This window comes from Lepidochelys kempii, chromosome 7 (assembly GCF_965140285.1).
Source record: "Lepidochelys kempii isolate rLepKem1 chromosome 7, rLepKem1.hap1, whole genome shotgun sequence".
NCBI classification, from domain to species: Eukaryota; Metazoa; Chordata; order Testudines; family Cheloniidae; genus Lepidochelys; species Lepidochelys kempii.
This window is the reverse complement of record NC_136386.1, coordinates 32,426,148-32,439,649: the sequence shown is the minus strand read 5'-3', so window position 1 is coordinate 32,439,649 and position 13,502 is coordinate 32,426,148. Positions and strand designations below refer to the sequence as shown.

At 54.0% G+C, this 13,502-nt stretch overlaps 1 protein-coding gene across 4 annotated transcripts; it reads right to left on the bottom strand.

The window, feature by feature from the left end:
• Positions 1-4,114: 4,114 nt before the first annotated feature.
• LOC140914349 (solute carrier family 22 member 6-B) lies at positions 4,115-12,608 on the bottom strand. 4 transcript variants are annotated; one of them, XM_073351925.2, is made up of 10 exons: positions 12,050-12,608; positions 9,294-9,448; positions 8,608-8,838; positions 8,402-8,473; positions 8,191-8,314; positions 7,833-7,951; positions 7,047-7,264; positions 6,485-6,593; positions 5,636-5,839; positions 4,115-5,231 (listed from the first exon to the last, which is right to left on the bottom strand). In XM_073351925.2, the coding sequence occupies exons 1-10, from the start codon at positions 12,416-12,418 to the stop codon at positions 5,183-5,185; spliced, it is 1,650 nt and encodes a 549-aa protein (XP_073208026.1). In that variant the 5' UTR covers positions 12,419-12,608; the 3' UTR covers positions 4,115-5,182. The 4 variants fall into 4 exon arrangements, with proteins under 4 accessions (XP_073208026.1, XP_073208027.1, XP_073208028.1 ...); XM_073351926.2 differs by lacking the exon at positions 8,402-8,473 and adding an exon at positions 9,737-9,840 and having other exon boundaries at positions 8,670-8,838; positions 12,050-12,603; XM_073351927.2 differs by lacking the exons at positions 8,402-8,473; positions 12,050-12,608 and adding exons at positions 9,737-9,840; positions 10,414-10,802 and having other exon boundaries at positions 8,670-8,838.
• Positions 12,609-13,502: the final 894 nt, after the last annotated feature.

Below are 13,502 nucleotides of genomic sequence, written 5' to 3'. Positions count from 1 at the left end.
CCCAGATAATACCATGCCTGGAAGGGGACATGGTGAGGGATGGGAAAGGTTGAATTAAACATTGGCTGGGACTTAACAAGATGCAATAAGGTTGTGCTCTCAGTGGTGTGATGCCATCATTCTCTGTGGTGATGTCACTGTGCTCCTTTGTGGTGTCATTTCACCTCTGTATGATGCCATAATAAAATGGGGCCCAGCCAGGGCCATGCCTGTAGCACATAACAGTTCAGTCTCCCCAGGACTGAAATGCTTTAGCTGTGATGTTAACTAAAATATTTGAGCTTAATATAGGGGTAGCTGGGTGAAATTCTCTGGCCTGTGACATAGAGGAAGTCAGACTACATAATCTAATGGTCCCTTCTAGCCTTAAACTGTGAAACTATTAAACCAACCAGAAACTCCAGCTGGAAGGAGCAAAAGCAGCCAAAACAAGGACCTTTGGACAGCCAGAGAACTGCCCACAGTTTTGGTTGGACTTTCTCTGCCATGTGCTGATTGGCTGTTTGCTCTAACCCTCTACCTCCCTCACACTCTCTTCATCCTGCTTAACTCTACACCTGTCTCTCTTACCCTCTCCTCCCCTGCCCTGTCCCCCTCATCATCCTTTTCTACATCTTTCTTCCCATTTAGCCTCTCCGATCCGAGATAAACCCTCCCCACCCCCAAAAATCATTAAACTAACATGCTATTTGCTGCCACCATATAGATTGCTCTGCCTGTGTAGGATACCCCTTCCCCCAAGCTATGTCTGTCTGATCTATTGCGATTGTAAGATCACAGAGGCAGAGTCTCCCTGCTACGCTGTGTTTGTGCAGGGCTTAGCACAATGGGGTACCATTCTTGGCTGGTCCTTAGGCACTACCATACTAAACTTGATGAACAACCACTATAACAGTGCTGCATCGTAACATCACTGTGTTACATTGTGATATCATAGCACTGTATTTTGATGTCATAGTGCAGCATTGTGATGTCATTGCATTGCCCTTGTGATGTTCTAGTACTATATTATGTCACTGTGTAAGACTGTGATACCTTCATGCTAGCTGTATTGTGATGTTAGTGTGCTCCCTCATGATGTTACAGTGCTGTTCTGTGATGTCACTGTGTCACAGTCTGATATCACATTCCGATTAGCTGTGTTGTGATGTCAAGGTGCTGCATCGTGTGGTTACAATGCCATTGCACCCCAGGAAAATGTCAACAACTGGCATGGATAAAAGCCAGTAAGGCATTGTCAGAACTTCACCCAATTGCACTAGAATGTCCTCCCGGTGGTGGTGCAGAAATGCCACCCTGGCAGCACATGCAATGTAGCACAGCAGTGCAAGCTGGTGTCCATACGCTGCTGCAGCATCGAGCTCAACAACATCATGGCAACCCAGGCAGCAGCATGGCACATGGAGGGGATGCTGTGGCATCTTATGGTCTCCCCAAATTCTCCTGGCAGCTGCCAAAACCCCACAAACCAAATCTTCCACAAGGAAAGCAGGAAGATTGTGGAGAATCCACGATGGACAGCAGCTTCAGCTGTGGTTAGACAATTCCTTTCCTATACTTGTTCTGTGTTTGTACAGCTCCTAGCACAATTGGGGCCTGGTCCGTGATTGCAACTCCTAGTGCTACTTCAGTACAGAGAACAAATAACAATAGTGTGACATTCTATACCTTGGGGGAGCGTACTGAAGTCCCTATATTCCTCATTTTCATATAATCATGATCTTACATATAAAGCATGCCTGGTAAGGTATCAGGGGAAAGGTTATGATCTGCTGAAAGTCATTTCTCTATCCATATATGCGTATCATTAATGCATATGAAGTTATAAGAATTTTGTTGTACGGTGGTCACTAAAACATGCTGTAAATTGGGGAATCAGCCAGATATTAGCTCCCCAGAGGCAACAGGTGAAGTGTCAAACAACCCATCAACATCCATAGTCCAGCAAGGGAACTACAATGCACTGATTCACCTGCATGAGGCCACACTAGGGGAATTGCTCAACCTTGCTTGGAGAGACTCAGCAATGTCCCCCTGACATGCCTGGACATGTGCTCCCCAAGCACATGGACTGAGGGTATAAAACAGACAGAGTGGACACATACTGGGCCCTTCTCCTGCCGCCCCCTTCGCTTCAAGCAACTAAGACACTGAGAAGAAGACAAGACTCCAACAGAGGAGATTGGCCCAGGTTTAAGGAACAAATCTATATTTTAAGGACTGCAATATCCAGGGTGAGAAAAACTGCTTAATCTAGATGTTGCCCAATCTAATAGGGTTGAGAGTTTAGACTGCATGTTTATATTTTATTTTATTTTGGTAACCACTCTTTTTGCCTTAATACCACTTAAAATCTATCTTTGTAGTTAATAAATGTGTTTGTTCTACCTGAAGCAGTGTGTTCGGTTTGAAATGTGTCAGAGACTCCCCTTGGGATAACAAGCCTGGTACATATCCATTTCTTTGTTAAATTGATGAACTCATATAAGCTTGGGGTGTCCAGCGGGCATAACTGGACACTGCAAGACGGAGGTTCCTAGGGTTGTGTCTGGGACCGGAGATATTGGCTAGTGTCATTCGATTGCACAATCCCAGGAGCAGCTGACATGCCAGAGGCTGTGCGTGAACAGCCCAGGAGAGGGGGTTCTCACAGCAGAGCAGGGTAAGGCTGGCTCCCAAAGTCAAGGATTGGAGTGACCTAGCAGATCACTGGTCCGGATAACACCAGAGGGGAATGTCACAAATACAGTAGTCATCTTATTTTCTAACCATAATCTTATTTTCCACCTGTCTCCAACAGGCAACTCCGCAGGCTCCTCAGCAATCACAAAATCAGTGCCCACAAGGGAACAATGAATTCCAACATTTCAGGGACTGTTCTAGGTCTTAGTGGGCAGCACCCTCTGGATCATGGGGAAATTCGGAAAACCAGAAGAGCCCAGTTTCCACTTCAGTAAGGCCAATTTGGTGCAGCAGGCAGAGGAAGCTCTGTAGAGCCACCTACTGCTGCTTAGGAAAATCACAGGCAGTAATATGATGCTGTTCTCTCTCATCAGGTGTACAGCTTGGCCTCCACCAGCTATGAAATAATAATGTACAGCACCTAGCACAACGGAGCCCTGGCCCGTGAGTGGGGCTCCTCGGCACAGCTGAAATGCAAATCCCAAATACCAGTGCGAACTTCTGAACACCCACACCTGCTGTGAGAGTTTGTGAGCTGTGACCGAGTGATCAAAGGCCATCAGCACTGAATGGCTGTCTCTTGGGGAAACAATCAGGTAGCTACTGGCAGGGCCAAAGGGAATCGCTCTCCCCAGAAGCCTGAACACATGGCTGCACTTGATCCAAAGGGGCAGAGACTGTGCTTCTCCCAGTCAGAGGGTGGCATTTCCATGGCCACAGACACAAGGCCCAGAAGGAACGCTTGCCTCCACAAAGGGCTGGGACCAAACCCAGGGTCTTGTAAAGGAGGCTGAGATTAGAGAGAGGGGATGGGGTGCAGGCGTTTGCTGTTTTCCATAAACCTGTAATTCTCCAATGCTTTCAGAGAGCGTGTATAAGAAATTCCTTTGCTAAGTCTGTGCACTTCCTTCCTTTACTGCTGAGTTATCCCTGAATGGTGTAACTAAGAAAACCAGGGTTCCCACAGCCAGGTAGACTCCAGGGGAGAAATATATAAGCAACTTTGGGACTTGGGAGGACTGGGGCACTGTTTCCAGGGTCTAGGCAGCTGAAGTCCCACTGCTCAAGAAGGGTGTCAGACTTGGGGTATATCCCTGGGAGACCCAGTACAGGGACAGGGATCAGTCACTACCCAGACATAGGGGGCTAAGCAGCATGGGGGATCCAGCAATTGGAGCCCATCACAACAAACCAGTGCCCGTTTGAAAACCAGAATTGGACCAGTTTGTGACTCCAGGGTGTTAGCAGGTGGCTGTCCCACCTGGTTACTTAACATAGCAAACACACGCTGCATATGGTCTATACTAACCCCAGTCTTGGACCACTGCAGTCAGTACAACTTCAGGAAGAAGATCATCCTATTGATTCCTCAGCATGGCTTCTGGTCAGCTAATATTGCTATGGGGGAGTATCACCAGATGGCACTGTCACACATAGCCTTACAATTTATTTTCCCCAGTGTTCAGTCTTTGAAGCCACACTGTATCATTGTTGGTTTTGTAATGCAGTTCTTTTCTTTCCAGATGTGCTGCTCTTTGCTTTTATCTTTTTAAATCGCATCCGTTCTGGGGGACAGAGCAGCTCCCTGGGAACTGGGCATGGGTGTTTGGGCAGAGTTTACAGAAAGAACGGATTGTCTGTCGTGCTGTTTTTGTCCACCTCTGTTCCAGGACTGGTGCATATAGCACAGGGGATAAACAAGCTACATTAAGAAAATACCCACTGAGTCTGTCTCATTTACTTCTCCTCTGATAGGAAACCAATTTACAAGGTTCTGACACCAGCTATGGCCAAGGGGCAGCAATATTAAAAAGGTGCATTTCAACTGAGGTCACACAAAAGGCTTTCCATGTCAAAACCCTTCCTAGCAAAGGGAATTTTCCATGCAGCTAGTGGATACGGAGGAAGGTTAAGTATACAGAATAAAACACCGTCACGTTAATATGTGCTAAGCAAATTGATTCAGAATCCAATCTACCAATTCTGCCCCAGCATTTGCTAGTCCCTGATGAGCCATGTGTAAATCAACTGTGAAAAGCACTGCAAGCGGGTCAATTCCATGGTAGTATTGGATACCTGCCGGAAAGACTTAAATATGCTAGCTCTCTCAGGGTTTACAGTCATCCTAGTGGGAAGAAATGTCTCCCCTCTTGATCCTGTGGCAAATGAGCACCAAAAAAACTAAAAATCTAAGCTGGAGAATCCCAGACAAAAAGGACCCTTTCAAGATTTTGCTTCTGTGATAAAAAGCTGGTTGTCTGGTTCTATCTCTATCTAGTTCTGCAGTGGGGCCTATCATGCTAGTATCTGAGCCTCCCACATATTAATAGATTTATCCCCATAATCCCCACTGGGCAGGGAAGCATCATTAGCCACACTTTACAGATGAGGAAATTGAGCACCAAGCAATGAAGTGACATGCCCTAGGTCACACAGGGAGCCAGGATTTGAACTCAGGTCTCCAGAATCCCAGTCCAGTGCCTGACACACGAGCCTGTGTTTAGAATTTGGTTTTCAGTTCCTCTTTCTTGCTCCTTTTCTTTCTTGCTCTGAAAACAAAGGGAGAAGAGAAGAACAAAAGCACCAAACAGCTGGATCATTAAAAACAACAATTAATAATTAATGACTCTTTGTCCTTTCATCCAAGGCTTGTGTAAAGTGTTTAAGATCTGTCCTTCTATCCGTCCCCATACACACCTCCTAGCTAGCTAGCTATCCATCTATCGCCATGTATACACACCCCAGTCATCCCAAACACCCCAGCTATCTATCCAGCCATCCCCATAGACACCCCTCTATCCATCCACACACACTGCATCCATCTATCATACATTCACACACCTGTGTCCATGTACACACACTCTCAGGTTCACACACATACACTCATCCTCAGACACACACAATCCATCCCACGCCCAGCCCCCAGCCCTCACACAGTGCCCATTGTACACACCTGTCCTCCACCTGCATCATCGTGTCGGCTAGTGGGACCCCCAAGGTCTCTGGTAAGCAATTGACCAGGATGCCAGCTGTGATGGGCACTGCCCCGAACAGGAGCAGGGGCAGGAAGGAGACAAAGGCCTGGGTCATCTGCACCATGGGGGCTGCCACCGCTCCCAGACGAGCCATCATGTTGGTGACCCCCAACCCTGTTTGCCTGGGGAGAAGGGGAAGCCACAGAGAATTGAGCAATCCCATTAAGGCTGGATACTTTATACAAATGAGCAGATGGTCTAATTTGCATATTTTATGAATAAGCAACTGTTTATTTGCATAACCCCCTTGCAGTCAAATCTATTCATTCCCACTCCAGACCCATCAGTTCTCAGCTCTTCCTCCCCATTGGATACATCACTGGCCCCCTCCCTCCATCAAGATCTGCCCCAGGCACAGCTCCAGGGCTCCCCCAATGGGACACTAAAGCAGCACTTGAGACCCAGGTGGGGGTAGCTGAAATCGGGAGTGTCCCAGCCAAATGGAGAGGTTCAGCAGGATTCAGGAGGACCCCAGCAGGACCGGAGGGTGCAGACGAGGGGAGACACCCACAGAGCTCAGCCATGTCCCGGCTGAGGAGGGACTGGAGCGGCTAGCTGAATGAGGGGGGAACCCCAGGGAGGGACGTCTTGTACCTTGTACCTTAGGCTGGGCCTCATGGCATCATTCCTCACCATGTGGCGGGGGATTAGATTGAACATGCCAAGTCATTAGAACCCGGGAGGCCTGACTCCCAGCCCTGCTCCCTGTGCTTCAGGCAATGCTGCCTCCATTGATGCTGTCCAGCAGAGGGTGCCACCCCACTCACCTGATGACGGTAGGGTAGAGCTCTGTGGTGTACAGGTAGGAGCAGCTGGAGGAGGAGGAGAAGAGCCCTTTTCCGAGGACAGTCAGGGCAATCAGCAGCACCTCCATGTCTAGGGGGAGCAAGGGGAGGATGACCCAGAATGCAGATTTTTGCTCTGGAGGTGCCTGTCACTAACTCAGAGACCCAGCATTGGGTGATGGGCAGCCCAGGACCAAACCCGCCGCGCTGGGGCTGCATGGCACCATAGCTGGGCAGGGGCACTGGTCACTTGCCAGTCCCCTGGGCCACCTGTAGGGCTACAATCTCGGCCACTGGCCGAACCTCCTTCCCACTCCCAAAGCTGCCCCAGCTTCCACCACACCATCACTGGCTCGGTTTCCTGCACAGCAGGGAGGACGGGATACCAGGCTGGATGGACCCATTGGTCTGATCCGAGACGGCAGGAAGTGGGGGCTACTGGGCTGGCCAGGCCCATGGGTCTGATCTGGGCGGGGCTCCGAGCTGGTGAAGCCCAGGGCAGTGGGGAACGGTGTGCCGACTTGGGCGAACGTGCTGGACTCACCCTGCGGCACGGGGATGCTTGCCAGGATGAAAAGTCCCCCCAGGAACAGACAGGCAGCCTGCGTGAGCCGGCGCCCCAGGCGGTTGGCGGCCACGGCCACCAGCATGCGGAAGGGCACGTCCACAGCGCCAAAGATCAGCTGCACCAGGAAGATGCTGATGTCCCCGAAGCGCTGCAGGTCCAGGGCCAGGTGGTAGTAAGAGAAGCTGTTGGAGAACCTGCCGGATGGGGGTGGGGAGAACTGGGGTGAGGGAGGCTCAAAGGGGGAGAGTGTGTGACTATCTCCCAGCCCCATTCCCGTCTGTTTGTCTCTCCCTCCGTCTCTCCCCCTCCTCTGGTCTGTCTGGTTCTCCCTCCCCATTTCTATCTGTCTCTGTCTCCAGCTGCTCGGGGATGGGGGTGGGACTTTCCTGTTCACATGGGGGGAATCCTGACAGGGTTTTTGTGACACCCACATTTACTTCTAGGGGGTTCTCCCCACTGAAGAAACTCTCTGCCCCATGACAAACCCAGCCACTGGGGGACCCAAGCAAAGTTGAGCCTCCCCCATACCTCCTCTTAGCTTAAATCAGTGCTGTGGGGATAAACACTCTGCTCCCATCCTGAGCATGGAATCCTCTGGGGGGCTAAGCAGCGTGGGGACTAGAACTCAGATCCTCCTGCCATCTAAGCCCAGGGGAATCCCACTCAACAAGAGACAATGGTGCAACTACCCTCCCCAGTCAGTTTATCGCACTAGTATTGTTAGCCTGGAGGATACAGATGGGGGCAAGGGGAGCCCCTTACCAGGCCAGCATAAGGCAGCAGGTGACCCCACGCATGGGCGCTGTCCGGAACAGCCCCAGGGCAGAGTGCCGGGAGGGCCCCAAGCTCTCTTTCTTCTGCTGCATTTCCAGCCTCAGTGTCTGGGGAGGGAGAGACGATTGGAGCTGAGACCAGGGTGGAGAAATCATACCTCCTCTCCAGAGGGGGAGATGGGCAAAGCCAGGGAAGAAGAACCCTGGGACTTGACACCCAGCCCCCTCAACTCTAACCACTGGACCCCACTCCCCTCCCAGAGCCAGGCATAGAACCCAGGAGTTCTGACTTCTAGCCCCGCCCTTCTCTAGCGACTAGACCCCACAAGGTACCCTGTGCCCCTCACCTCCAGGGAGATGCCCTCCCCCTCCAGCTTCTCGCCATTGATCCAGGCCACCCGTCGTAGGTTCCTCAGCGCCATCTCAGGCCTGTGGTTGACGATGAGCCAGCGCGCGGACTCTGGGATCCACCTGGGGAAGGGAGGGGTTGGACTGGGGCTCAGAGAGAGAGAGAGAGGGAGGGGAGGGCATGGTGCCTGCTGACAACTGGGCACTCACGTCCGCTGGGCTCTGGGCAACAGATCTGGGATTCTGTGCTCTCCTGCCAGTTGGTTTAGCCAAATGGAGACCCTGCCAGAGGGGAACAGGGTTGAGGGTCTTCATTTGGACCAGGCAACAGGCTACCACTGCCATAGGGTGTGGGTCCCCTCTGGGCTCCCAGACACGGCGCCCTGCGGCTCCTGAGCCCATAATGCCATCCCTACCTGGAGCCGTGGCTCCCGATGAATGTGTGGTCCCCCTGCCCCTCAGCCCCAAGGGCACCTACCAGCTGTAGAGGAAGAAGAGAAAGAAGGGTGCTGAGGATGCCAGCTGCAGCTGGCGCCAGTCGCGGATGCTGTATGCCAGTCCAGCCAGGACCAGCTGGCCCAGCGTCAGGCTGCAGGCAAGGATGGTGGCTACCGTGGCCCAGGACTGGGATGGGATCCACTCCATGGCTGGGGGCAAGGAGTAGGGTGAGGTGCAGCACCCTCCAACCTCAACCTGCCTGCCCAACTTTGGGGAGTGGTGCTCAACCCTGCACCCTTCTGCACTGGGTGGGCCCAGGACGGAGCAGTGTGGGGAGAGCTGCCCCCTATGCACCCACACATAGAACCCACCCCCAGGACTTCCATAAACACTTCCCTCCCCTCCCCAAACAACCTCCCTCACATTCCCCCCTCCCACACAGCCCCCCAAAAATCCCACGCAGTCACTCCCACACAAAGCCCCCATCACAACTCCCCCACAAGCCACACCTCCAGCCCCCCCACGAACATCTCCCCTTATGCACACACACACCCCACTGTCCCCCCATTCTTCACACACCCACACCCCAGTCGCCCAGGTCCCGTACCCTCACACTCAGCCCCCCCCATGCCAGCTCTCTGCCCCCAGCCCTCCCCCCACTCACTCAGGCTGATGCTGTTGAGGATGAAGCCCGCGGTACCCGTGCCACTGAAGAAGCGGAAGGCACAGTAGGCTGCCAGGTTGGGGGCGAAGGCAGCGCCGGTGCCCATCACACCCACCAGCAGCAGGGACCAGAGCAGCAGTGCCCGGCGCCCCAGCCTGCAGCAGGGGAGACAATACCATTGGCGAAAGGGGGGATATGGGCTGGATGGGCCCATGGGGCTGATCTGGAGGGGGGCAATGCGGAGGGGATACTAGGCTGGATGGGCCCATGGGGCTGATGCAGGGGGGATACCAGTCTGGGCTGATCTGGGGGGGGACGGGGGATGGGAGGGAGGATGCTAGGCTGGATGAGCCCGTGGGGCTGATGTGGGATGGGGATACCAGGCTGGATGGATGCATGGGGTGCTCCAGGAGGGCGGGGAAGGGGGATATTGTTTTACTCACCTATCTGCCAGGCCCCCGTAGACCAGCGCTCCCACCAGCACCCCCGCCATGTAAATGGACTGGGCAAAATCCTTGAGAGCCCGCTGGCCACAGACCAGGTGCCACTGGGGAGGAGTGGGGAGAGGGGTGTGAATCCAAGGATGCCCCATGGCACCCTGCACTGCTGGGCAAAGGGCTGACTGCATAGTCAGATGGGCTCCAGGGACACAGCTGGCACAAAGGGCCAGGAACCACACCTATGGCTCCAGTGCCCACCTGAGCTACCTGAGCCCTGGCTAGTATCTGTACCTTGGCAGCAGTCAGGGTAATCAGCAGCACCTCCATATCTAGGGGGAGCGAGGGGAGGACGACCCAGAATGCAACAGACTGAGAAGAGCCTACACCCCAATGCTACTGTGCCATCTGAGCTCACCTGCACCCACCTGGGCCCACTTGGTCAGAGCCCAGCTGGGCCATCCCAGCTGTTCCTCCTGTCCATCCCCACCAGCGCCATCCCAGCTGCCCCTGCTGTCTATGCCCACCTCTGCCACTCAAAACCTCCCTTGCTGTGCATGCCCACCTGCAGCTCCCATGCCCACCTGAGCCCTGTGACCCCCACATATTGTGCCCAAGCCTGCCAGCACCCATGCCCTTCAAATGCCCTCTGTCCCTTTTATGCCCTGCTGATTCCAACTCACTCCCTTGTGCCACCCATTGCTGACAACAAAGCCCTTATCCCCGCCTTGGCCCGGCACTGTCCATGCAGCCAGGAAGAGCTGAGTTTCCACCGCCCCGCACAAGGGCTGGGGGGACAGGACAGCATCCCCGTCCATGTCCCCCTCCATCCCCCAAATCTGGAGTCTGGAATGATGGGTGGGGCCTGCACCCGGGGATCATGGGTTGTTCAAAGCGGGTTACTGTGTAACCCAGCTGGGCAAGGGGCAGCTGGCAGCACGACATGTCATGGATGAGCTAAGAGCAGGAGAAGGGATTGGAACAGGATCCACGCCAAGGAAGACACTAGGACTGTCATCCATTATCCCAGCTCTCAGAGGGGTGGCTAAGGCTGAATTTCTGCCACAGCAGGCCCCTGTGGGCTGGCAGGAGGGGCACAGAGACACAGGCCCTTGGGCAGCACCCCATTCCCTTCAGCACAGCAACCCCTAGCACTGCACTGGGGTACTGGAGTCAGCACTGCCTGCGAGGGGGCAGTGCCCCCTACTGAGGTCCCCCCTCACCCAGCTCCCTGAAGCACAGAGCCTCTCGGTGCCACGCTGGGGACAGTTCCAGTTCAGAGGGGAGAGTATCCCCTGCTGAGCCACCCTGTGACACGACATCCCCTACTGCTGGGGTCAGCACTAAGAGCACCCCCTAGGGAGCCACCTCCCTTCTCCCTGCAGCAGCACAATCAGCCCAGACTCCATGGGAAAAGCAGCCCTAGTGAGCCCCTCACCTGGCTCCCCAGAGAAGCTGGGCACTCCTTCAAGGTCTCCCAACTACTGAACTAGCTGGGCCTTGCTTAGGTGATGAAACCTCCGAGGGGGCATCTCAGGGTCTCACTGAGTCATCATGGACCTTGGCTGACCAGGCAGCCTCCAGGCTAGCTCCTCCCACCTCCAGCTGGCTCAGAAGCCCCGCCCTGCGTCACCTCCTGGCTGGTGTTGACTGTGCAGTCAATGCAAGGGCTCCTTCCAATGAGTCAGGGCAGCACGGGGGTCCCTGCACCACCAGGCTGTGAGCACCCACCCTTTGCTCCAGGCCCTGCCAGGTCACAGCCTTGGTCCTGGTCTACATAGGCATTCATGGATCAGATCATAGCTACAGCGGAGACATCTCCTCCATGTAGGGCCGGCCAAGGGAGGGAGCTCCTGAAGGGCCAGGGCGACCACAAAGCACAGGCTAGCTGCCACAGAGATAAGGCATGGTTCAGACCCAGGGGAGAACTTCCAGAGGACATGACGCTAAAGCTAAGCCACAGCCCAATAGCCCCGCTGCTTGTTAGATAACGCTTTGCCACCAAGCTGATCCAACAGCCCCTACATCAAGCACAGTCTGTATACTCCCAAGAGGAAGGAGAGCCAGAGATGCCATGTCGTGCAGTAGGCACCTTACTATGCCAGTCTAATGCATGAAACAGGCTGAGATACTATGGGTGAGAGCACAAAACCGAGGGGGTGGGGTCGATGGATGGATAGGTGGTTGGATAGGGACATAGATAGATGGGTAGGTGAATGGACAGGTGGGTAGGTGGAAGGATAGATAACCAGCCCATGATGTTGTCACAGCTCCAGGTCCCCACTCCCCTGAAATGATCCCTCATGCTCCCCTCTGTACCTCAGTGATGATGGTGGAGTTGAAGACACTCCTGTCGTACGCCCACCCATCCAGGCAGGGCTCAGTGGTATTGGTGCTGGTTCCGTTGGGGGCCAGGAGCTGCCACTGTGGGGTGCTGAACCGCAGGCATCTGTCTGGCTCCTGGTTGTCATCCATAGGAACATAGATCTTCAGCAGGTCTCCTGTCACCTCTGTGGTGTCATTGTCTCCCACCGGGATGTAGCACCAGTGCCTGGGGACAGCAGCTGTGAAGTTCTGCAGGAAGTTATGGGAGGCTACCATGAGGAGAGGGAGGAAGACCAGGGCGATGAGGATGATTTGGAAGAAGCCCATGCATTGCTCCTTCTCCAGCTGGACTCCAGGGGCCATGGAGGCTGTGAGGAAACCTCTTCCTGACTGCCTGGTTGCTCTTCTTCTCCAGAGCCCCTGGTTCGTATAGCAGTCAATCTATCTAGCCTTTGGCCCTGGTAAATCTTTGACCAGCATCCAGGGCAGAGTCAGGTGGGAGTCTGAGAACATGGAGGAAGTAGGGAAGGGAACAAGGTCCAGCAGAGGACATACTTCTCAGAAGCATTACTCATCTACTGAGGTGCGGGGGGAAGGGGGGTGGGCAAGTAGCCAGGTCACAAAATGGGAAATGGGACACAGACCCTTTCCCCTCTGGAGGGTGCTTGCAACAATCCAGTCCCAGGGTGGGGTGCTGGCTTGGTAGGGATGGTGGGGAATGGGATCCTGGGGCATTTCCCTCTAGGGCTCGTGTTTCTATTCGCCCCCATGACTAACAGTCATTCCCAGGTGATGGCTCACATGGTTGGAAGCTGTGGAGTCCACTTAGTCCCGCTCCAGTTGCCCCACATCATGAACGCTTCTGAGACCATGTGGCATTAATGAGCCACGGAAACCCAGTGGGCTCCCTTGGGCAGGCAACAGACAGGAGTGTTCCATTTGGTGGGAGAGGATTTAGCCAGAATGGGAGCAGACCCCCCTTTACAGCCTTCCCCCTGCCTGGCACTGAATTTTGTGGGTGGGTAGAGCCTAGACACTGGATTGAGAATGAGTGAGGTCCTGTACCAGGCACAGCACAACCCTGACTGAGATCAGGGCCCCATGGTGCCACACGCTGCACACACCCCGACTGAGATCAGGGCTCCCATTGTGCTGGGTGCTGCACAGTGAAAGACAGTTCCAGTCTGGAAGAACTCACAGTCCAAACAGACAAAGAATGGATTATTTTCCCTGTGATGGGTTGGACACCCCGTCCAGGATGCCACTTGATATGCTGGGGTTCCACTGAGCCCGCCCATTCCACCAGCCTGGGCTTCCTCACCCAGTCCTTGCTATGCTAGGCCCTCAAGTCTTCTCTAGCACACACACAGGTAAGGCCACACCCAGCTGCAGACACAAACTGAAATCAGCTGTGTGGGAGGATTCATGTCAGGACTTTATCCAGCAC